Below are 21,030 nucleotides of genomic sequence, written 5' to 3' on the forward strand. Positions count from 1 at the left end.
GTTCTCTGCCACCTGCTGATCCTCCTCAAGGAGCTTTCATCATGCAAGTCTCCTGCTCAGGGGGGTCTGGCTCCCCGCTGTTACCGGAGCCAGTTCATCTCTGGCTGGTGTTAAACTCCCTGACTGTCCATACTTACCTTCTGATACAGCTCAGTGTTGACGCGCTAGGCCATTCAAGAAATGTTTGACTCCCTGCACTGAGAGTGACGAGAGCGTGAAGAGGACAGGTTGTGGGCTCCGGTTTGAAAGGCTCCTAGTCTGATAGGAGAACTCATCTAGAATTCTTCACTTCAGCCCAGCCAGTCATCTTTCATTTTCCCCAGGCAAGCAGAGTCCTGTGTCGCTACTCACACTGCGCCCACAGTTTGCAGTGTCGCAGGCCTTCCTGCTCCACAGAGCCACGGAAGCAACTTGTAATTCAAGGCATAGTCGGGTTTTCCTTTTCTTTCCAGCTCACCTTCTTCTTCTCTGTGATTCCTTATAATGTTTATTGTTGAGACATTTTATTTAAGACCTATTCACCACTTCTTATCCAGCGAGGTAGTTCTCTGTACTCCAGCAGCCTCTGCACGTGTTACAGAGCGCTTTGACGTGTGTTCTCTTATTTGAGCCTCACAACGTACGGCAGGTGCTGGTCGCGTTTTCACAGGGGAGGAAACAGCCTGCACGGACTTAGGTGGCTGTATATGCTTGTGTGGCTAGTGAGTTGTGCTGTGGCTCTTCGATCTGAGCCCTTTTGAATCTTTGAAGGCTGTGTGGCCCCGAGGAAGAGCGCGGCTTTGGGAACCTAGAAGCATGTGACCCAGTGAGCAGACTGGAAAGCCCAGGGGGTTCTGGTTCAGGCTTTGCTTGCGGTTTTGGCTTCACCTCTTGCCTTCTGTGTAGCTTCAGGGAAGTTGCTCAGTTGTCTAAGCCTCAGCTTCTCTGTCAGCACTGGTCCCGGCCTGCCTCTCTGTGGGGGATGGAGGTGTCCAAACCTGAGGACGACGTTGCCAGCTCCCTGGCTTTGAGTTCTTACTCTGCACTGTCCGAAATGTTTCACGTGGATTATCTCAGCTAATCCTCGCAGCAGCTCTCAGAAAGGTTCTCTGCTTGTTCCCAACTAACAGGTGAGGACATTGAGGCCCAGAGATAGGAAGTGACTGGACCGAGTTTATGTAGCTACCATATGCTGAAGCCAGGAATCGAACAGAAGCAGCCCCCGTCTAGAACCGGAACTGCGGCGCTAAACAAGTCTTCTTGAAGGTCCTCTGTAGACTGTAAAGTGCTGTGCTCCTGCGGAAGCCCAGACTGCAGGGAGCTGCGCGGCCCTGCCCACCCGTGTAATGGGGATAGAAGGGAGGGGACAACATGGAGCTTTTGCAGGGGAGGAGAAGAATGGTTTCTTAGGGAGTCTGGCCAGGATTGGAGATGTGGAGAGGGGTTTGGGAGCCGTGTATCTGGCCGTTGGCTATCACTCTACTGTTAGGCTCTCTGGCCTGCCTTAGCAAGAGGGTGGAATGGAGGAAGACCCTGCTCGGCCAGTGAAGCCCAGTGCAGACAAGACAGGTACTTCAGGCCCAGGGCATCTACATCCACGCTGCGCCCAGTGGAGCCAGAGGTCAGCGCCCTGGACAACCCTGTTGGCTACTTCGGGGCAGGGACCCTGAACTGCTGGCTTACAGCCTATGCTAGATGGGTACATGAATGCAGTGGTCTGGGGTACAGAGCCCTCTGGAGACCTCTCACTAGGCTGTATCATCTTACTAAATTAAACATTTTAAATGATAAAAGGAACCCATGGTTATTTTTAAATACATTTTGTGCAATATAGAAAATCAGCTTTTTCATGGTTTCTGTTCAGGAGATGCCTGGGCAGCAAGGCCAGGAGCGCAGGGCGCAGGGGCCAGTGCTGTGGGGGCTGGGGTACGTGACTTGCTGTGTGTGTGGGTGTGACATTGCCGCCATTGCTGCCCTTCCTTTGCTGTGTATTGGGCAGGGGTCCTGGCTCCTCTGGCCCAGGGTACGATTGAAATCCAGACCCTAGTCAGGTGGGTCTGGCCCGGAGGCCAGAAGTTAGAAAGGGGAGGGAGAAAGGAGAGTGAGATACCCTGTTCTGGCCGTGTGCAGGCCCTGTTTTGAAGTGCCACTTGATGCTTGTGGGTCTGCTGAGGTCTCGGATCCTGGGGGCGGGGGTGGGGGTGGCAGGGATGGTGAGGGCGTGCAGACTAGGAGGACCGCCAGGGCTGTGCTCCCGGCCCTAGGACGGTGGGCCCAGTCCCGCATTCCCTGTCCCTCTTGTCCTGGCCCCGGTGGAGCAGGGGGGCATTAGGACCCAGAGGCCAGCGCGGCTCCTGACAAGTCTAGAGCAGCACTAGCGCAGAGTGAGACTCATCAGCTGGCGGCAGGACTCCTGTGTCTGGGTTCAGGAATCCTCCGGCAGCAGGGGCTCTGGCTGCTCAGCCCCCATCTCTGTCCCCATCCCTCCCCCAGCGGGCCACCCAGTGAGGTCCATGGACTGGGGAGGGCCATGCCTGCCGGCTCCTGCGCTTGTCCATGAGGGCCCGGAGCCCTGACCCTCCTGCCTAGCTTTCTGCCTTTTCTCTCTGTCGCTGGCCACCTGGGGGAGGGGGTGGAGGCCAGGGGAGCAACATGGCCCAGAGCAAGAGGCACGTGTACAGCCGGGTAAGTGGCCCTGGTCTGGGAGGGCCCTGGAGAAGGCCTGGGTGCCTGTGGACATTGCTGTGGGGGCTGGGAGACAGGCTGGGGCCACTCGCAGCCCCGCTGGTGCTGGACCGCACAGGCTGCCCTTCCCAGCGCTGGGCCCTCGGTGGATACTGGCAAGGCATGACTGCTGACTCTGATTGGAGCTCGGGCCAGAGGTTCCTGCGGGTGGCCAGACCGTCCTGGGGATTCCGAGTGGGGTCGGTGGGCTGGAATGGCCTTGCAGTGAAGCCTTTCTTCCGAGCAGCTTTGTTGTGTGTCACTTGCTCTCCCGCTCTTCTGGCCGAGGCTGAATCCGGAGTGTCCACCCAGTGTGTCCACCCGGGTCTGGGAGGCTGGTTAGGGTTAGGAGGTTGGGGAGAGTCTCTGAGTCTGAGGCCAGCCCTGATGTTACGGTCAGTTTCTTTTATTGTCGGGTCCATGAGAGCCACTCTGCTGTCTCAGGTATGATTTGGGGTCCCGGAGCCCCTGGGAATGTTAGCATCAGCTTCCCAGATGAGCTCTTTGGGGGAGAACGTTGGGGAGTGACTGGCTCTGGCCAGGTTCCCTATGTAGCCAAGTGGGGCGTCAGAAGGGAACCCTGTGGCGTCTTCAGGGCCTTGCTGCCACTTCATGCCTCATTCACCTGTTTGCAAGGCCCCTGGTTCTTGGAGCTGGTATTGCTAAAAATGGCTTAGGTGTGATTTTCTTCTAAACCCTGGGCCTGTTTGGGACCTAATTTCATGTTGTCCTGTCATCACGGGTGTGTCAGAAGCTGAGAGGTTCCCAAGGACAGCGTTCAGTCAGTCCTGCGCTTGTCCATCCGAGGGGTGATAAGGCATCCGTTTGGCCCAGTGGGCGGAGTCTGGGGACAGATCCGAGGTACCTGCCTTACCTGGCCTTCAGTTTTGTTTCCATAGCAGCAACCAGAGTGAAGACTCTCCAGAGCTGTGGGTAGAGAGTTGGTAGCCCAGGCTCAGGCCGGGAAGAAGGGAGTCAAATGGCTGAATGGGCTCCCTGAGGCGTCTGGGAGTGTGACGGGGGGGCGTGGGGGTGGGGGTGGGGGTGGGGAGTCAGCCCAGGTAGGAGTGGTGGTGACCTGAGGGCTAGAAGGGGAGGCGGTTGTGTGCCGCTGAAAGGGAGAGGCCTTAGAGAGCCACCTGAACCTCAGGGAAGACAGGCAGCAGGGGGGAGGGGAGCAGGGTTCTGTGGGGTCGCTCATGGACTCGCCTGGCCCATGAGTCAGGGCACTGTGCTGTGGGGAGCCTGGTCTAAACCACGTTATTTGCTTGAGCAGTTCCTCTCCTGGGGGCGGTGTTCCTGAGGGAGCAGCCATGTGGGGTGACACTTACAGATCTATCAGTGAATTCTGATTTATTGTTAAATTTAAGTATAAACTTAAAAAAATTTCTGGCAGATTCCAGAGGAGTCTAGAGAAATTTTAGAACACATCACTGACATTTGTCAAAGGGGAATTTGACAGGGGGGACTTCACCGTGAGAAATGGGGTTCAGGCCAGGGTCCTGACTGGGGCCTTTCTTACCATCAGGATGACACCTCTGACCTGAGGCTTTTAACCCTGCACGTTTGCATGTGTCTTTCAGACTCCCAGTGGCAGCAGAATGAGTGCGGAGGCAAGCGCCCGGCCCCTGCGAGTGGGCTCCCGTGTGGAGGTGATTGGGAAAGGCCACCGGGGCACCGTGGCCTATGTTGGAGCCACACTCTTTGCCACTGGCAAATGGGTAGGCGTGATCCTGGATGAAGCAAAGGGCAAGAATGATGGAACTGTCCAAGGCAGAAAGTACTTCACTTGTGATGAAGGACATGGCATCTTTGTGCGCCAGTCCCAGGTGCTCACCTCCTTTGTGTGTGTGTGTGTGTGTGTGTGTACACGTGTGCAGGAACGCACGTGGGCGTGGACCCATGCTCTGTTGCATGCACAGCTGCTGTGCTGGGGCTCCCGAGTCCTGGGTATGAGCTTAAGTCTCTGGATGGGAGAGTGGGAGGTAGTGGGGGAGGGAAGACTGAGAGCCATCCTTAGGGAGACTGCCCTGTACCCCAGGCTTGCTTAGGACCTGGGCAGGGGCCCCTGTTCCGTCCACCCATCCGTGATCTGGCTATAGTGAGTCTGTTCTGTGGCCTCAGATCCAGGTGTTTGAAGATGGAGCAGACACTACTTCCCCAGAGACACCCGATTCTTCTGCCTCGAAGGTCCTCAGGAGAGGTGAGCGCCACCTGCTTGCATTGCTCCTCACACCCGCGAGCCCCCAGGACTTCTCCCCCGAGCAGGGGCCGCGGTGGATCCTGAGATTCTCCACCAGCGCCGTGTGCCCTTGTTACACCCTGCCTGCCCGGCCGCGGTGCTCTGTGCCCCTGCGCCTCAGTGCACACACTGTGTTTCTGTTTGCATTCTGCAGAGGGAGCTGACTCAAACGCAAAGACCAGCAAACCGGTAAGTGGTTGGGGGTGGGCGTGGGGAGCAAGAGGGAGAAAGCGGGAAAGGAGGAAGAGGGGAGGGAGACCCCATCCTAGGCAGGGAGAAGCAGTAGGTGAGTAAACGGAGTTAGCCTTCCAGCCTCCATTCTCCCTGCGAAGGAAGCTTTCTGGGCGTGAGTTGCTGCCTTAGCGCTAGAGGCGGTAGCAGAGCAAAGCTGTTAGGGCCCAGAAGTTCTGGATCCATTGGAACTGAGGCTCAGGGGCCTAAGGAGGCCAGGTCTGACCCTAGTAGTGTCAGCTTCCTGCCTTTTGGTCCCCAAGGCTGCCGACACCTGAAGGCTGTAGGGTAGGGGGAAGGTAGGGACTGGAGGAGTAAGGCGCGCTCGTATTCACAGGTGAATGGAAGGGAGCCGGGCCCTCTGCCACCTGTTGTAGGCTGTGTGCGGAGGGCCCGCTGTAGCTCCCCTCTGCTGCTCTGTCCAGGGTGTGTGAGGTGGGGCTCCAGACTCTCCAGCTTCCCTGGGCCAGGTAGTGGACCTCCTGGAAGCTGATCCTTGAGAGACCCCTCTTCTCACTTAACCCTGGACTTGACAGTGACCTGACTCCCCCCACACCTGTGTGTGCCTGAATTGGTCCTAACACCTGTACCCAGGATGTCTGGCCAGCCAGCGCCGTGTGACCTTCACTCTGTTCTCTAACTCTGCCCTTTCCTACTCCTCATGCAGCGGGGACTGAAGCCTAAGAAGGTGGTGTGTTTACTGTTTGTGCCTGGGTGGGTGAGGGCCATGAGCCCCCTCCCCAGCTGTCCTGCATGTCCCTGGGCTGCTGCATGCCTGTGCGTGCGTGTGCGTGTGCGTGTGCCCTTGGGACTGGGGTGGCCAGAGGACATGGCAGCCTGGCTTTCAGAATTCCTCTGAGGGGTGCAGGGTCCTCAGGCTCAATGTCTAGGCCCAGGTAGCACTGACTGGGGGTGATCCTCACCCGTCCTCACACCCCTGCCCCCGCCTCCGGACTTCTAGTCAGAGATGCCGAGCATTCGACCGGAAACAGCAGCTGCATGGAGTAGAGCGTTTACTGGGTTGCAGTGGCTTCTCACTTAGCCTGAACTGAGGGGTAGTGGCAGGGGAGACCGGGGGTTCGGGAGTGGGGGACGTAGGAAGTGAGGAGGTTGGGTCAGGAGGCGGGCGGTCAGGGAACAGAGCACAGGGGTAGCAGTCCTGAGCTCAGAAGCCTGCGCTGTGCCTGCCTCTGGGTGGGGCTGCCGTGACCGCCCCGCCCTCCCTGCATCGTCCGTCCTCTGGGGCCGCGCCCACCCGCCTCCCCCGCCGCCCCCGCCCCGCAGCCTTCCGCGGCCAGCATCAGAGTGCGGCTCAGCCCTGCCGCTCCCGCTCCCGAGGCTCTGGCCTAAGTCGCTGCCATGACCACTTCACACCAGCGCCTGCCCTGGGGGCTGTCCCCAGGCTGTCCCCCCCGCATGTGCCTGTCTGACCTGTACGCCCTGTGCTGTGTGTGTGTTTCTGTGGTTTCCGCGTCGCCAGCCTGTTTCTGGCCCTTCTGACCTTGCATGGGGAGCTGCTAGGTTGAGGCAGTGGGGTGGGGAGGAGATGTATTTTGACGTCTGTTTGGTGGCGGGTCCTCACTTGGGAGTCTTGCCTTGGAGGAGACAATATGCTGGGGTCCTGGCTCAGGACGGAACAGGGATGTAAGAAGGAAAATACCGCCCTTAAGGATGCTGGACCCGCTGCAGACACTTGGCTTTTCCCCTTGATTGTTGTCTCCTGGCTGCGGGTCCCATCTTACCGCAGGCCCCCGAAGAGAGCAGAGCAGGGACCTGCAGTCTGGGGTCTGTGGAGGAGTTCTGGCCGCAGTCCCACCTGGCCCTGGGTGGGGCCTGAGCCGTGCCCGAATCTCGGGGTTTCGGCAGCTGCCTGGGGAAATGTGGCAAAGCCCGGCCTAGGCTCCCTTGCTGCGCCTTGGCTCCCGGTGGGTGCAGAGTGCCAGCCAAGTAGTCCAGGCCCCCACTCGGTCTCCCTCCGCAGTGCTTCTCTCACAGGGAGCAGGGAGCTGCACCAGAACAAAAAAAGGGCTTTTAAAGGGGGAGGGCGGGAGAGAAACCAGACGTCTCTGCAAGGTGCGCAGCCCTTTCTAGAAGCCCGTTACAGACAGACGCAGCCCTGCCTACAACCAGGGGAGAGTTGGGAGAGGAGCCAGACACTGTCATTAGCGCTGCCGCTGCCCAGATGGAATGTTCCCCAGGGTTTCATATGTGCCCTGCAGAGCTGGTGTCATCACAGGAGGGGTGCTCTGGGCGCCCGCACCTCCTGAGCCACCATTAGGGTGTTGTCTGTGTGTATAAGAGACAGAAATGGAGATGATGGGGTTGTGGGCAGAGGGGAGTGAGGGCATGAGAGAGGCTGATGAAGCAGCGAGGCCCGGTGTCCCTGTCCAGTGATACCCTGGTCCCAGAGAGGTCATCGCAGAAATGGGATGGCCCCCAGCCCAGTTTCTTGGAGCAAATTCTTGGGGGTGGGATCTCGGGAAGGGGAGGGAGGAGCCAGAACCAGTTCTTTGGAGGAGGAAGCAGGGCGGGTTCAGGGAGGACTTTGTCCAGTCATGAGGAGGAGGAGGAGCCAGCAGAGCCTGGCGGTTGCTAGGTGACCGAGGAGCAGTGACTCCACCCACAGTGGAGAAGAGGAGGGTGGGTGCATGACGTCAGGCGGAGCTGGTGCTGCGGCCACTGAGGCTGCCATCAGCCTAAGCTGGCGAACTAGGCCGGGTGCCTCTCCGGTGCCTGCCGGAGCCTGGCTGTCCCCACCGCTCACCTGTGGGGGCTTCTGCATCTGAGCTGCAGCCCTTGGCCAGCTGGGGAGCTGCCGGGCCGGGAAGCTGAGGCTGCATTGTTGGGATTTGATGCACTAATCTCCTGTCTCCGCCGCCTTTCCCTCTGTTCGGTCTCTTTCCCTCCCTCCCTCCCTCCTTGCCTCCGTCTGTCCTTCCTCTGTTTCCTCCCCTGGCTCTCTCTGGTTTTCTGCAATGATGAGACAGGCACCGACAGCCCGAAAGGTACTCTTGCTCGCTCTGGTCCTGCTGCCGGGTTGCCAGCGTGATGGTGGCAGCAGGCTGCTGGGGTGGGGGTGGGGGCTGGTTGCCTTCCTCTGTCTACCTGGTCGGGGGAGGAGGACGGGGATGCAGGTGGGGGCAGGGAGGGGCGTGTGTCGCTGCCGTGCCCCGTGCCCTGGGCGTCTGCTGACCTGCCTCCTTTTGGCTCTGAATCTCTGTTCCGGGCCTTGTACCCAGTGGCCTCACAGGTTTGGGCTTCACGCATCTTTTGCTGTGAACTGGCTCTGGGAGCGATTCCTGTGAGAGGATCTGGGGAAGCAGGTCCACATGTTCATGCCTCTAGCAGGCCTGCCTCACCCGACCTTTGCTAGAATGACCCTTGGTTGCACTGCCAGCATCCCACCCTCGCTGGGGTTTGTACCAAGGGGCTTTGCCTAGAGTAGCTTTTGACACACAGCTATGGGGGTCACCCAGGGTAGTAGAGGGCGGGGTTAGTCTCCTGGGGAGACCTAGAAGCAGGGCCCAAGGGAAATCTTGTTTTTGCCAGATCTGTGAGACTCTGGGTGGCAAGATCACCGTTTGGGTGTTGGAGTTAATCATCTGTTTCCCACTTTGCAGTGACCTGAGGGGTTTCTGGCTTTGGCTCCGGGCAGTGGTTTCCCAGTGCTGCTGCCCGCCCCCACCTCCTTTCTTGCAGGCGGGTGGGGTTACTTTGCTGAGCTCTGAGCTTCTGGCTAATGCAACATTCATGGTGCTGACACCTGAGCCCTCTGCCCTGGGCTGGGGACTGCTGCGGGAACTGGTCCCGGGGAGGGGGTTGGGGGGCGGGAGGACAGCAGCGCTCCTCTGCCTCGGGGACTTGATCTCCCTCTGCAGGTTCCTGTCCCTCACGTCACATGGGATTTCTAGGGAGTCCTCTGTGGAGTCTGGCACTGGAAGAAAGGGGCTGACCTGGGAAGGTCCTTGGGAGTGGTGGGCGGGTGGGGCTCTGGGCTGGAGTGGGAGAAGGTGTTGCAGAAGGCTGGTCTCTGGAGACCTTCTCTGCCAGCTGCTGCCCTTGGTCTCCTGTGGTTCAGCTTAGGAGACAGGGACTTCTGGGGTTTCCAGGGTGTCTGAAGGGGTGAGGTCTGCAAGGGTAGGACAGAAGCGGGGAAAGGAGCCAGTGGGGAATCGGAGTTCTGAGTTCCTGGAGTAGGACACAGAGATTCACTGGAGGAAGGGGATGGGGTGGGGAGGGAGGGAGCGGGGGGACCGCTAGCCGTGGCCTCATTCCTGTTGCTGCTCCTGCTCTCATTGCTGTCCCTTTTGCTGTCTGTCTGTCTTCCATTGTCCTTTCTTTCCTGACTACTTCTCCTCTGGCTCCTGTTGCCTGTCCAGACCACAACTCGGCGGCCCAAGGTGAGAAAAAGCAGGCCTCTGTACAAGCCACTGCTGAGTGTACACACATTTTAGGCGTGTGCGTGTGTGTGGGCAGGTGTACAGGCAAGTGAAAGTTGGTCACAGTGCATCCTGGCTTCTCTTTTCAGGGGAGTGAGGGGACCGAGGGTAATGACAGGCCCCTCCTGAGAAAATGACTCTTGGCTCTCAGAGGGGGTAGCTTGAATGCAGAAGAGAAGTTAGAGTGGTTGTGGTTAATCCAGGCAGGCTTTCTCGAAGAAGGGCATTTTGACCAGCTTTTGGGTGTGTGTTTGGGGGGCAGGGGGATTGGAAGAGAGGTGAAAAGAACTTGGCTGTGTCAGTGTCAGGGAATGAGGAGGTGGGTGTGTCTGTGAAAGGCTTTGGGTGGCGGGGGGCAGTCTGGCTAGCGCGCAGTCTCTGAGTGTCAGCCCAGCTGGAGAGCCTGGAGGCTCAGCCCTGCGAGGAAGAGCACGGGCAGGCCTGCCTGCTCGGGGCCTCACTCCACGGGGCCGGGGGAGCGTCCTCTGATTGGAGCCCCTGTGTGTTGGGAGAGGGAGGTGACAGGTGGGTTGACTGTACTGACCTTGTTTTGGGGGGAGCCATGGATTGCAACTTTTACCCTCGCCCTTTTACCTGCCGGCTCCCCTGAAGTAGACCAAGGGAAGGAGAGTCAGCTTCATTTAAAGAGCGGGGAGGGCCTCACAGGGGCGGAGAGCCTCGTACCCCCACTTCTAGCCCAGCCGTCTTTGGGAACGTGAACGTTAGAGATCAGCCTGTTCTTTCTCTCTGGGAAGGACACTGAGGCACTTTTCCCCCTGGGGGAGGAGGGCACAGGCCCAGAGCAACGATAGGATAGTGTTAAGAAGTCGCTAGAATGATCACAAGTGGGTCACAGAGGGGAGGTCTGGGAGTGAGGGATTCCGCCCCAAGGGGATAGTGCCAGAGCTGGGAGGAACGTGGGGTCAGTGCCAAGGGAGGAGCCTTATAATCTTATGTGTCCTTCCATCCCTTCCTCTCCCGCCACCGCCCCCTCGCCCCGGTCCTGTGTCACTGTCTCTGGCTGTGTCATTTTCCGTCTGCCCTCCGCTCTCTCTGTTCTCATTGTGCTCTGATACTCTCTGCCTTTATCCTCCTCTGTCTCTTCTCTCACCATGTCTCATATTCCGTCTCTCTCTCTTTACCACCCCTGCCCCCTGCTCTTTCTGGTCTGCCCCTACCCTCTCCGATAGCCCACCCGCCCAGCCAGTTCCGGGGCGGCCGGGGCCAGTAGCTCCCTGGGCCCCTCCGGATCAGCATCCGCAGGCGAGCTGAGCAGCAGCGAGCCCAGCACCCCGGCCCAGACCCCGCTGGCGGCCCCCATCATCCCCACACCGGCCCTCACCTCTCCCGGAGCAGCCCCCCCGCTTCCTTCCCCCTCTAAGGTAAGGACTGGGGTCAGCGTGAAGAAGAACCAAGACACAAAGGGGCCTGTCACCCTGGCAGGAGCTTAGACGTTTCCCAGGGCTGGGGGAGGCCCAGAACTTGGGTCAGAAGGGTGGGGACAGCACATAGGCCTCTCGTCACTGACCAAGCTCCCCTTTCCTCTCTGCCCCTCTCCCACACTTGCCCCGTACGCGTTGGGCTTCCCTCGGATGTTCGTATGCCACTTCCATTGACCCTGCGCCTGGAATGACGGCTACATACGTTTCTTTCCGCTCAGCCTCGGTGGGGAAGGTGGGGTGGCTGTGCATAGACCAAGGGGTCTCTCCTTTGCAGGAGGAGGAGGGGCTGAGGGCCCAGGTGCGGGACCTGGAGGAGAAACTGGAGACCCTGCGACTGAAACGCGCAGAAGACAAGGCAAAACTAAAAGAGTTGGAGAAACACAAGATCCAGCTGGAACAGGTGCAGGAATGGAAAAGCAAAATGCAGGAGCAGCAGGCAGACCTGCAGCGGCGCCTCAAGGAGGCGCGGAAGGTGGGGCCTGGGATGAAGGGGGCGTCTGGGGAGGCCCGGGGCCCGGGGAAGCGCGCTGGGAACTGGGCTGGAACCGGAGCCTGGAGTGTCCTGTGAGAAAGGGTGCCTGCTGCGCGCTCGTGCCCCCGCCCACCTCCACCGCTCTTCAGGAAGCCAAGGAGGCGCTGGAGGCCAAGGAACGCTACATGGAGGAGATGGCCGACACTGCGGACGCCATCGAGATGGCCACTCTGGACAAGGAGATGGCCGAAGAGCGGGCCGAGTCCCTGCAGCAGGAGGTGGAGGCGCTGAAGGAGCGTGTGGACGAGCTCACCACCGACTTGGAGATCCTCAAGGCCGAGATTGAAGAGAAGGGTAAGGGCCAGGAGCAGCCGGGCACCGAGTGGCAGGGTCGGAACCTTGTCTGAAAGTGTCGATGGTCTTCCCCAGGCTCGGACGGGGCTGCGTCCAGCTATCAGCTCAAGCAGCTCGAGGAGCAGAACGCGCGCCTGAAGGACGCCCTGGTGAGGTAGGGCCCTCTGCTGCTGGGCTCGCCCGGCTGCCTCCAGACGGGTCAGGGCGGCCATCACGCGGGGGCTCTGACACACGCCCTCTCTCCTTCTCTCTCCACTTTCCCCCAGGATGCGGGATCTTTCTTCTTCAGAGAAGCAGGAGCATGTGAAACTGCAGAAGCTCATGGAGAAGAAGAACCAAGAGCTGGAAGCTGTGAGGCAGCAGCGGGAGCGGCTGCAGGAGGAGCTGACCCAGGCAGAGAGCACCATCGACGAGCTCAAGGAGCAGGTCTGGGGGCCCAGCGCCTTGCCTGGGGCACCCCCGCCGACCCCCCTGCTGGCCTGGGGGGCCCAGGACCCTGCCCGGGGCGCCCCCGCCGACCCCCCTGCTGGCGCCGCCTCTGGGTGCTGTCTGGGCCCCTTTCAGCAGCCTCCTCCCTGCCCCCTCCCGGTTACGCAGGTGGACGCCGCTCTGGGTGCTGAGGAGATGGTGGAGATGCTGACGGACCGGAACCTGAATCTGGAGGAGAAAGTGCGGGAACTGAGGGAGACCGTGGGCGACTTGGTGAGAGAACAGCAGGCCCCTGACCTCTGACCCTGGGGGGGTTGGGAGGGACTTGCTGAGGGATGGACTGACCTGTGACCCCTGACCTTGGAGCAGGGCGTGTGGTGAGTGAACCCGCCCCGGCCTGTGCCCTCCCCCTGACTTTCCTTCCCACCACCTCACGGCCTCCCAGGAAGCAATGAACGAGATGAACGACGAGCTGCAGGAGAACGCGCGCGAGACGGAGCTGGAGCTGCGGGAGCAGCTGGACATGGCGGGTGCGCGGGTCCGGGAGGCCCAGAAGCGGGTGGAGGCGGCCCAGGAGACGGTGGCAGACTATCAGCAAACCATCAAGAAGTACCGCCAGCTGACCGCCCACCTGCAGGTGCCTGGTGCCCCCTGCGCGCTGCCCGCGGCCGTCCCGGGCCCCTCGGGAGCCGGCCGGGCCTCACCGTCTGTCCCGCCCCAGGACGTGAACCGCGAGCTGACGAGCCAGCAGGAGGCGTCTGCGGAGAGGCAGCAGCAGCCGCCGCCGGAGACTTTTGACTTCAAGATCAAGTTTGCTGAGACGAAGGCCCACGCCAAGGTCAGGGGAGTGGGTGGGCCGGAGACGGCTGAGTGCCGGGGCGCCAGGCCGGGCGCGGCTGTGCGCTGACTTGGCCGGGGCTTCTGGGCTTCAGGTTCCTGGGGGGGGGGGGTGGTTTGGAAGCCTCCTGGCCTGGGCTTGTCCCAGAAGCAGGGCACGGGGTGGAGCACGGCATGGCGGTTACGAGGTTCTCTCCAGACTGGCTGAGAGCCCACCTCTTCGTCTGCCTCACAGGCAATTGAGATGGAATTGAGGCAGATGGAGGTGGCCCAGGCCAACCGGCACATGTCCCTGCTGACAGCCTTCATGCCCGACAGCTTCCTTCGGCCAGGCGGGGACCACGACTGCGTCCTGGTGCTGCTGCTCATTCCTCGTCTCGTTTGCAAGGTACAGTCTGTCCATCCCATGCTCCGCCAGAGTCTGTTGACCTTGCTCTGAACCGGGCCTTGCGGATGCCAAGGAAAGGCATCAGGCAGCGCCCCTGCTCGCAGAGTTCGCGATGCAGTGAGGAGCACAGTCAGCAGGGGCCCAGGCAGACGTTTCTTACGCGTGGCGGGTGACGGTGGGGAGGTGGCTGCTTTGAGAGAACACAGCTGGGGATCTGACTTAGATAGAGGGACATCACTGAAGGGATAACGCTTGAGGTGAGACCCAGAAGATGCCTACGAGTTAGTGGGGAGATAATTGTCAGGAGAGCATTCTAGGGAGAAGGGCAGCAGGAGCGGCGGCCTGAAGGCTTGGGAAGGAGCTTGATCCCACTGGTCCTGCTATCCGTCCATCCCCACATCCCAGATCCCCAGAACCACTGGTGACCGCGTCAGTGCCCTCTCCCCGTGTACGGCTCCTTGCCCGTCTGAGAGCTGTCTCTGCTTTCCCCCTCACGTCTCCGTGCCCCGCGCATAGTTGCTCAGCTCCGTGTATTCCTAAGTCTGCGTTCTCCGTTCTCTGCCCTGAGCCCAAGGTCTCTGGTGCTTCCTCCCACAGGCAGAGCTGATCCGGAAGCAGGCCCAGGAGAAGTTTGAACTAAGTGAGAACTGTTCAGAGCGGCCGGGGCTTCGAGGGGCTGCGGGGGAGCAGCTCAGCTTTGCTGCCGGGCTGGTGTACTCGCTGAGTTTGCTGCAGGCCACCCTGCACCGTTACGAGCAGTAAGTGACCCCCGAGCCCTACGCCAGGGCCATGGGCCTGGGACTGGCTGGAACTGACATTGCCTGGGAGACCCTGGCCTCACAGGGCCCTCCGCTGGTCTCCAGTGCCCTCTCTCAGTGCCACGTGGACGTGTATAAGAAGGTGGGCAGCCTCTACCCCGAGATGAGTGCCCACGAGCGCTCCTTGGATTTCCTCATCGAGCTGCTGCACAAGGATCAGCTGGATGAGACTGTCAACGTGGAGCCTCTCACCAAGGCCATCAAGTACTACCAGGTCTGGGGCGAGAACCCCGGCTTGGCCCGGGAGGAAGGGAGGGTTTCTTCTGCTGGGCGCCCTTGCTCTCTCATACCCCTGGAGTCCCAGGATACCTGGGGCTCAAATTGCAGTTTGGGAAGAATTCTCCATTCTTCCAAGGCCTGAAGGCCGTCTGCCTCTTTGTCATCCGTCTTCAGCACCTGTACAGCGTCCACCTCGCCGATCAGCCTGAGGAGAGCACCATGCAGCTGGCCGACCACATCAAGGTGAGGTGTCCGGGCCGGCGGCTGAGCCCCTTAGAGAGACCAGAAACAGAAGATATCAGATCAGGCCCTTAAGGGGTGTCACGTAGGACTGGGACAGGGTCACTAAGGCCAGATCAGGGAAGCCAGAGGGCCCACTATGTACGGGGGTCAGCCGAGGGCGGAGACTCCTTAGAGGTGGTGACGGGGCAGAGGGCCCCCTGCTGAGGGCTGAGCGCCGTGCCTCCGTCCTCACAGTTCACGCAGAGCGCCCTGGACTGCATGAGCGTGGAGGCGGGCCGGCTGCGCGCCTTCTTGCAGGTGAGAGCACAGCTGGGTCTGCGTGGGCTCCTCTTCTTTCTTGGTCCCCGCCTCCTCACCCTCAGCCCCAGTACTGACTGGGTTCCCCATGCATTTCCTGCTCCCTGAGCAGGGTGGGCAGGAGGCTTCAGATATTGCCCTCCTGCTCCGGGACCTGGAAACATCGTGCAGCGACATCCGCCAGTTCTGCAAGAAGATCCGAAGGCGAATGCCAGGGACGGATGCTCCCGGGATCCCAGCTGCACTAGCCTTCGGCCCACAGGTTTAGGGCTGGGAGGGGGGACGGGAAGGAAGCTGAGTAGAACCAGGAGGGGCCTGGCATGGCAAGATCGGGCTCTGGTTGGGGGACAAGGATGGTTTTGAGAGAGCTGGGGGCTGTGGTGCTGGGCCCAGGGTGGGCTCCTGACTCTGACCGGTTGCACAGGTATCTGACACCCTCCTGGACTGCAGGAAGCACTTGACGTGGGTGGTGGCTGTGCTGCAGGAGGTGGCAGCTGCCGCCGCCCAGCTCGTTGCCCCGCTGGCGGAGAATGAGGGACTGCCTGTGGCTACCCTGGAGGAGCTGGCTTTCAAAGCAAACGAGCAGGTGGGCCGGGATGGCTGGGCTGAAGGTGGTGCTGGGGGAGCCAGCTGGGCCCCCTGTGTGGAGTTCTCACTGTTGCCGTGGGCTCCTACAGATCTACGGGGCTCCCTCCAGCAGCCCCCATGAGTGTCTGCGCCAGTCATGCAGCATCCTCATCAGTACCATGAACAAGGTGGCCACGGCCATGCAGGAGGGAGAGTACGACGCAGAGCGGCCCCCTAGCAAGGTGGGTGGGGAGCCCCTTGGAGGCCTCCGGGGGCCTGGAGGACCTGGACTGCCAGAGCTACTGCTGTTACAGGAGGGCTGGGAGGCCGAGGGAAGAGATTTGGAGAAAGCAAGGAGATTTTCCCTGTGACCAGATCTCTAAAAGGAGCACCTTGGTGACCTTCTCTCCCCGCCCCACCCTCTGCCCTGACCCTGACCCTTAGCCTCCCCCTGTTGAGCTGCGGGCGGCAGCCCTTCGTGCGGAGATCACAGACGCTGAAGGCCTGGGCTTGAAGCTTGAAGATCGAGAGACAGTTATTAAGGAGTTGAAGAAGTCACTCAAGATTAAGGTGAGGGCAGGGAAGGCTCAGGACCTGGGGGGCCAGGAAGTACTGTGGGGCACAGGGCAGCCGTGGTGTGGGCTGAGGGGGGGCTTGGTGCCTGTGATCAGTGGGAGTTCTTGGGGGGCCTGAGGGAGCCTGCTGTCTCACGGTCTAGCCGGGTCCCTGGGGGGCCGTGGGGGTGTAAGGGGACTAGACGCGCTCTGCCCTCGTCCAGGGGGAGGAGCTCAGTGAGGCCAACGTGCGGCTGAGCCTCCTGGAGAAGAAGCTGGACAGTGCGGCCAAGGATGCAGATGAGCGCATCGAGAAGGTCCAGACCCGGCTGGAGGAGACCCAGGCGCTGCTGCGGAAGAAGGAGAAGTCAGGCACCTCCCCCGGGCCCTGCTCACTCCAGCCCTCCCTCCTGCGGCAGCTCTCTGCCCCCCAACCCAGGCCCCCCCGTAGTGAGACTCCCCCGGGGGCACAGCCCCATGGTGTGGTCCCAGTCTGAGCCTCTTCTGCCCCTGGCTCCTCGCCGGCAGGGCCGCTCCCGGGACCCGCCGGGACTGAGGAGTGGGGATGGGGCCCTGGGGAAGGGGCTCTGCCCAAGCCCAGCTTCTCCTTCACAGAGAGTTTGAGGAGACGATGGATGCCCTTCAGGCTGACATCGACCAGCTGGAGGCAGAGAAAGCAGAGTTAAAGCAGCGGCTGAACAGCCAGTCCAAGCGCACGATCGAGGGGCTCCGGGGACCCCCTCCCTCGGGTATTGCCACCCTGGTCTCTGACATTGCTGGGGGTGAGTGCAGTGGGGCCGGCCCAGAGGAACCTGAAAGGCCTCCCTCCCGCCCTTGGTCGCAGTTTGACTTCTGCCCCCTCTTACCCGCCTGGACGTTCAGCTGGGAACGTGCTTGCCCGGTGTCACTCCGTGGCAGCTTTCACCAAGCACTTACTTCTCCTGAGGTGTGTGGCGTTGTCTGACCAAGTGGGGGCAGTGAGGCATCAGCGAGTTGTCCGTGAAGCTCAGCGTTACAGCATCAGTTAGACGCTGGTAGATGTCCCTTCTGGTTCTGCGGTCTGGCCTTTCTGTCCCAGCCGTGACTTACGAGGGCCACCGGCCTGCAGCAGGCGGGGCTCGCGGCCGTGGCGCCCAGCAGGGCGCGGTGCTCGCCCCTCGTTCCTCCTCTGCGTGGCCATTACGTTTTCTCCGCTGAGTCCATGTGGCTTCACCCTGTGGTGTGGTTGTCCCTTCCATTGCTGAATTCGCCCAGTGTCACCTGGGGCTTGTGTTCTGACCTTTGCCTGGTCTCTTTGTGTGGCCAAGGCTCCTTACTTGGAGTTTTTCTGGCTTCCAGGCCTCATCTCCCCAGGTTCCTAACCAAGGTCACGGTCATTGCCATCGTCGTTCCCATCTACTGTATAGTTTGCTTTTGTTCTCTCTTCCGCTTCTTGCTTACCCTCCTCACCTCCAGCAGACAAACTCATTGTAGTGGAATTAAATCCTCAGGATCTCTAGATCCCCCTGCTGGGCCTCTCCTGTCAGCTGGCCTCACCTAGGGTCTGCTCCTCATTCGGAGGCCCCATCACTGGTGCTGCTTGATACCGGAGGTCACCAAGTGTCTTCTTGACTGTACAGTCTTCATGGTGCAGATGTGTCCATGTTCCTTGGGAGAGGAGTTTCCAGAATTGCCACATTGTGTTGTTTTAGCATGAGTTCTTTAAACAAATATTGGTTCTTAATCTATGAAACTTCCCACCAAAAAAAAATGGTGACTTTTGCCTCAGAGCAGTGGGGGACCTGAGGGACAGGGAGTGTGTCTGCATCTTCAACGTAAGTTTTGCCGCTAGGGGGCACCGAGGGTCTCGGGAGCCTTCCGTCTGCCTTTCTTGGAGATGGAGTACGAGGCAGGAACGGCCTCATGCCCCACGTGCTTCCTCCAGCGCACACTCCCGCGGCCACTCTTCCTCGCACCCCGTCTCGTGGCCTCGCTCCCCTTTCTGTCTTTCACACGCTCTTTCCCCTGAGAGAGGCAGGGTCTTGCTAGAGAAGGTGTGGTGATCAGGAGAAAGGTTTTCCCACACACCCGGGATTCCTCTGGTGTGTCCCCCTCACGCCCAGATCATCTAATTCCTCTCTCCTCTTTTCCTGCTCCCCGTGGGCTGTCCTGAGCACAGAAGAGCAGCAGCGAGGTAGAGACCCATCCTGGCTGGGGGTGAACAGGGCTGGTGGGAGTCGGGGCTGGGGGCGCAGGGTGAGACTTGCCCCTGGGGAGCAATCAGGACTGGAGGTAGGAGGGGATGATTGCGGGTGGAGGCCGTCTTCAGCCCTCTCCACCTGAGCTGATGACATTTGCTGTGGTCCTCACAGGTGGTGCCCCCGGACAGGCTCCGGCGTCTGTGCCAGGCCCAGGGCTGGTGAAGGACTCGCCGCTGCTGCTTCAGCAGATCTCTGCCATGAGACTGCACATCTCCCAGCTGCAGCACGAGAACAGCGTCCTCAAGGTGAGGGGGTCCCGGGGAGGACGGGTCGAGGTGGCATGTAGCTGCCTCACTGATGACAGGCAGCAGGGCCTGCTGTCACCTCTCACTGCCACCCCTCTTCCTTCGTCCCCTCCTTCACAGGGAGCCCAGATGAAGGCGTCCTTAGCAGCCCTGCCCCCTCTGCACGTGGCGAAGCTCTCCCTCCCACCCCACGAGGGCCCTGGCAGTGAGCTAGCCGCTGGAGCGCTGTACCGCAAGACCGCCCAGCTGCTGGAGACGTTGAATCAGCTGAGCACGCACACCCGCGTGGTGGACATCACCCGCGCCAGCCCAGGTATGGACCTGCCAGCTCCTGGGATGAACCACAGATCCCCGCCTTGCCCCAGAGATGCAGTCCCTGCCCAGGCAGTTCTTACGCCGGGAGGCTCCACCAGCACTGCTCCGTGGCCTCTGTGTTCAGTTTGCTCGATTCGCCTGCTCTCTTCCGTGTCTGCCCAGTTGGAGGGTCCAGCATTTGCACTCTTGACCCTTAACCCAGCTCGGCTGCCTGCCTGGGCCTTGGTGGCCTCACTGGCCTGCTCTCCCCACAGCTGCCAAAAGCCCCTCGGCCCAGCTCCTGGAGCAGGTGGCTCAGCTCAAGGCCCTAAGTGACACCGTCGAGAAGCTCAAGGTCAGTTTGGACCCCGCCCTTTCTCACCCTGCGGTGCTCATTTCAGAGCGCTCGCTGGGGGGCCCTGAGCACACTCACTTCCACCGGAGGTGCCGGGGTTCCTGGAGCCCAGCCCTGTGCTCGACAGCCCGCTGGGGACGGGGTGGCAGGGAAGGCGGGGTTCCTGCCTTGGGAGCTCACTCGGTACAGATTCTCATCAGCAAAACAGGTTGAGCATGTGGTTCAGGTGCTGCTTCTGTCAGAGCTGAGGTCACTGCGGGGTAGGATGGTCGGGGTGGCTTCCCAGAAGCTGCAGAGCCTGAGTTGGGCCTTGAAGGATCTGTAAAGTAAGAATGTTGGGTAGCGGTGGGGTTGGAGTTGAGAGCAAAAGTGGGTGATGAAGAGGAGTGGGTCCCTGCTTCCTTGGTCTGAGTGTTCCTGTGAAACCACACTGGGCTAGCCGGTGGGGTCCCCTGAGTGAAGCCTCTTCCCCTCCTCCACCAGGATGAGGTCCTTAAGGAGACCGTATCTCAGCGCCCCGGAGCCACGGTCCCCACTGACTTTGCCACCTTCCCCTCATCAGCCTTCCTCAGGGTAAGGGGGAGTGCGGGGAGGAGGGTGGGCAGTATGGAGGGCTCAGGTGGGCCCTTCCCCTCTCCCCAGAATTTGAAGAGGCCCCTGGGGTCTCAGGTCCAACAACTGCACATCTGAGTTACCTCGCCCAGCCTTACTTGGAAGCAACTTAAGAGTGCTGGCAAGGCTTCCAAAAATTCCAGTATTTTCGCAAACATCTTCTATGACTTTCGATATCAGGATGGGCTGAAAACTCCCTTGTCAGGCTGTGTACCCCAGTTCTGATTTGGAAAAAAATGTGCTCGTCATAACCGAGGAGCCTCAAAGCCTCAGGTCCTGAGAGGCTGCCTCGGTCTCAGCGCTCAGGACCGTGTCAGGGGCACACGGCACAAGTGAGCCCCTGACCTGGGGCCTCTTCCTCCCCCAACCCCCAGGCCAAGGAGGAGCAGCAGGACGACACTGTGTACGTGGGCAAAGTGACCTTCTCGTGCGCGGCTGGCCTTGGGCAGCGGCACCGGCTGGTGCTCACCCAGGAGCAGCTACACCAGCTTCACGGTCGCCTCATCTCCTAAGTGCTCCTTCCCCCGCGGTCCCCTTCTCCCCTCAGCCCTCCTGGGGCCGCTCTGCCTGCCGCACAGCCACCTCGGCCAGCCCCCGGGTGTGGAGAGCTCTTCCTGCCCCGGTCAGCCTCACCCCCACCCGTCAGTGTCCCGCCCCGGCCCCTTGACGTGGGTTGCCCTATTTCCATTCCCCGGCCTCTGCCAAAACCCGCTGTTTAGCTGCTTCCTCCTTCCTGAGGAGCCTCAGGGGCCATGGGGGGCAGGCTGAGACCCCACCACAAAGGTTGAGTGAGGTCCCCCTAATGAAGGACTTCACGCCTTGATCGAGGCCACCTCTGCTTCAGTGCTTTCTTTGTGGTGTTGGGAGTGGGACGTGGGCCATTTGATTCGGAGCAGGAGTGGAGGACAGGGGATGCGAGGAGGCTTGGCTGTGCCGGATGGGAAGGCAGTGATCTGTAGAATGCTGTGTCCCTCAAATTCACATGCAGTAAGTTTCTCTGAGCAAGGGGGCAGGGGCTAGACTGGGCGCTCGGCACCTGAGTTCATTTA

At 60.6% G+C, this 21,030-nt stretch overlaps 1 protein-coding gene across 13 annotated transcripts in view; it reads left to right on the top strand.

Annotated features, from left to right (window-relative positions):
• DCTN1 (dynactin subunit 1) overlaps positions 1–20,809 on the top strand; it is a 28,844-nt gene extending 8,035 nt beyond the window's left edge. For 4 of the 13 annotated variants that reach the window (XM_064494349.1, XM_031467297.2, XM_064494348.1 and 1 more), the window contains exons 2-32: positions 4,287–4,532; positions 4,828–4,906; positions 5,100–5,134; positions 5,844–5,864; positions 8,164–8,181; positions 9,556–9,576; positions 10,806–10,997; positions 11,332–11,529; positions 11,679–11,883; positions 11,959–12,037; positions 12,150–12,309; positions 12,481–12,585; positions 12,758–12,949; positions 13,034–13,150; positions 13,385–13,537; positions 14,135–14,295; positions 14,401–14,569; positions 14,749–14,817; positions 15,052–15,114; positions 15,227–15,376; positions 15,539–15,700; positions 15,792–15,923; positions 16,126–16,251; positions 16,460–16,602; positions 16,851–17,017; positions 18,394–18,408; positions 18,587–18,720; positions 18,841–19,033; positions 19,290–19,369; positions 19,853–19,942; positions 20,356–20,809. In XM_064494349.1, coding sequence (XP_064350419.1) covers positions 4,305–4,532; positions 4,828–4,906; positions 5,100–5,134; positions 5,844–5,864; positions 8,164–8,181; positions 9,556–9,576; positions 10,806–10,997; positions 11,332–11,529; positions 11,679–11,883; positions 11,959–12,037; positions 12,150–12,309; positions 12,481–12,585; positions 12,758–12,949; positions 13,034–13,150; positions 13,385–13,537; positions 14,135–14,295; positions 14,401–14,569; positions 14,749–14,817; positions 15,052–15,114; positions 15,227–15,376; positions 15,539–15,700; positions 15,792–15,923; positions 16,126–16,251; positions 16,460–16,602; positions 16,851–17,017; positions 18,394–18,408; positions 18,587–18,720; positions 18,841–19,033; positions 19,290–19,369; positions 19,853–19,942; positions 20,356–20,493 — 3,795 coding nt within the window. In that variant the 5' untranslated portion in view covers positions 4,287–4,304 and the 3' untranslated portion in view covers positions 20,494–20,809. Of the gene's footprint in view, positions 1–2,359; positions 2,665–4,286; positions 4,533–4,827; positions 4,907–5,099; positions 5,135–5,843; positions 5,865–8,151; positions 8,182–9,555; positions 9,577–10,805; positions 10,998–11,331; positions 11,530–11,678; positions 11,884–11,958; positions 12,038–12,149; positions 12,310–12,480; positions 12,586–12,757; positions 12,950–13,033; positions 13,151–13,384; positions 13,538–14,134; positions 14,296–14,400; positions 14,570–14,748; positions 14,818–15,051; positions 15,115–15,226; positions 15,377–15,538; positions 15,701–15,791; positions 15,924–16,125; positions 16,252–16,459; positions 16,603–16,850; positions 17,018–18,393; positions 18,409–18,586; positions 18,721–18,840; positions 19,034–19,289; positions 19,370–19,852; positions 19,943–20,355 lie in introns of those variants that run through there. The other 9 variants (XM_031467290.2, XM_031467293.2, XM_031467291.2 and 6 more) reach the window with 9 other exon arrangements.
• The last annotated feature ends 221 nt before the right edge of the window (positions 20,810–21,030 follow it).

This window comes from Camelus dromedarius, chromosome 15 (assembly GCF_036321535.1).
Source record: "Camelus dromedarius isolate mCamDro1 chromosome 15, mCamDro1.pat, whole genome shotgun sequence".
Taxonomy (NCBI): domain Eukaryota; kingdom Metazoa; phylum Chordata; class Mammalia; order Artiodactyla; family Camelidae; genus Camelus; species Camelus dromedarius.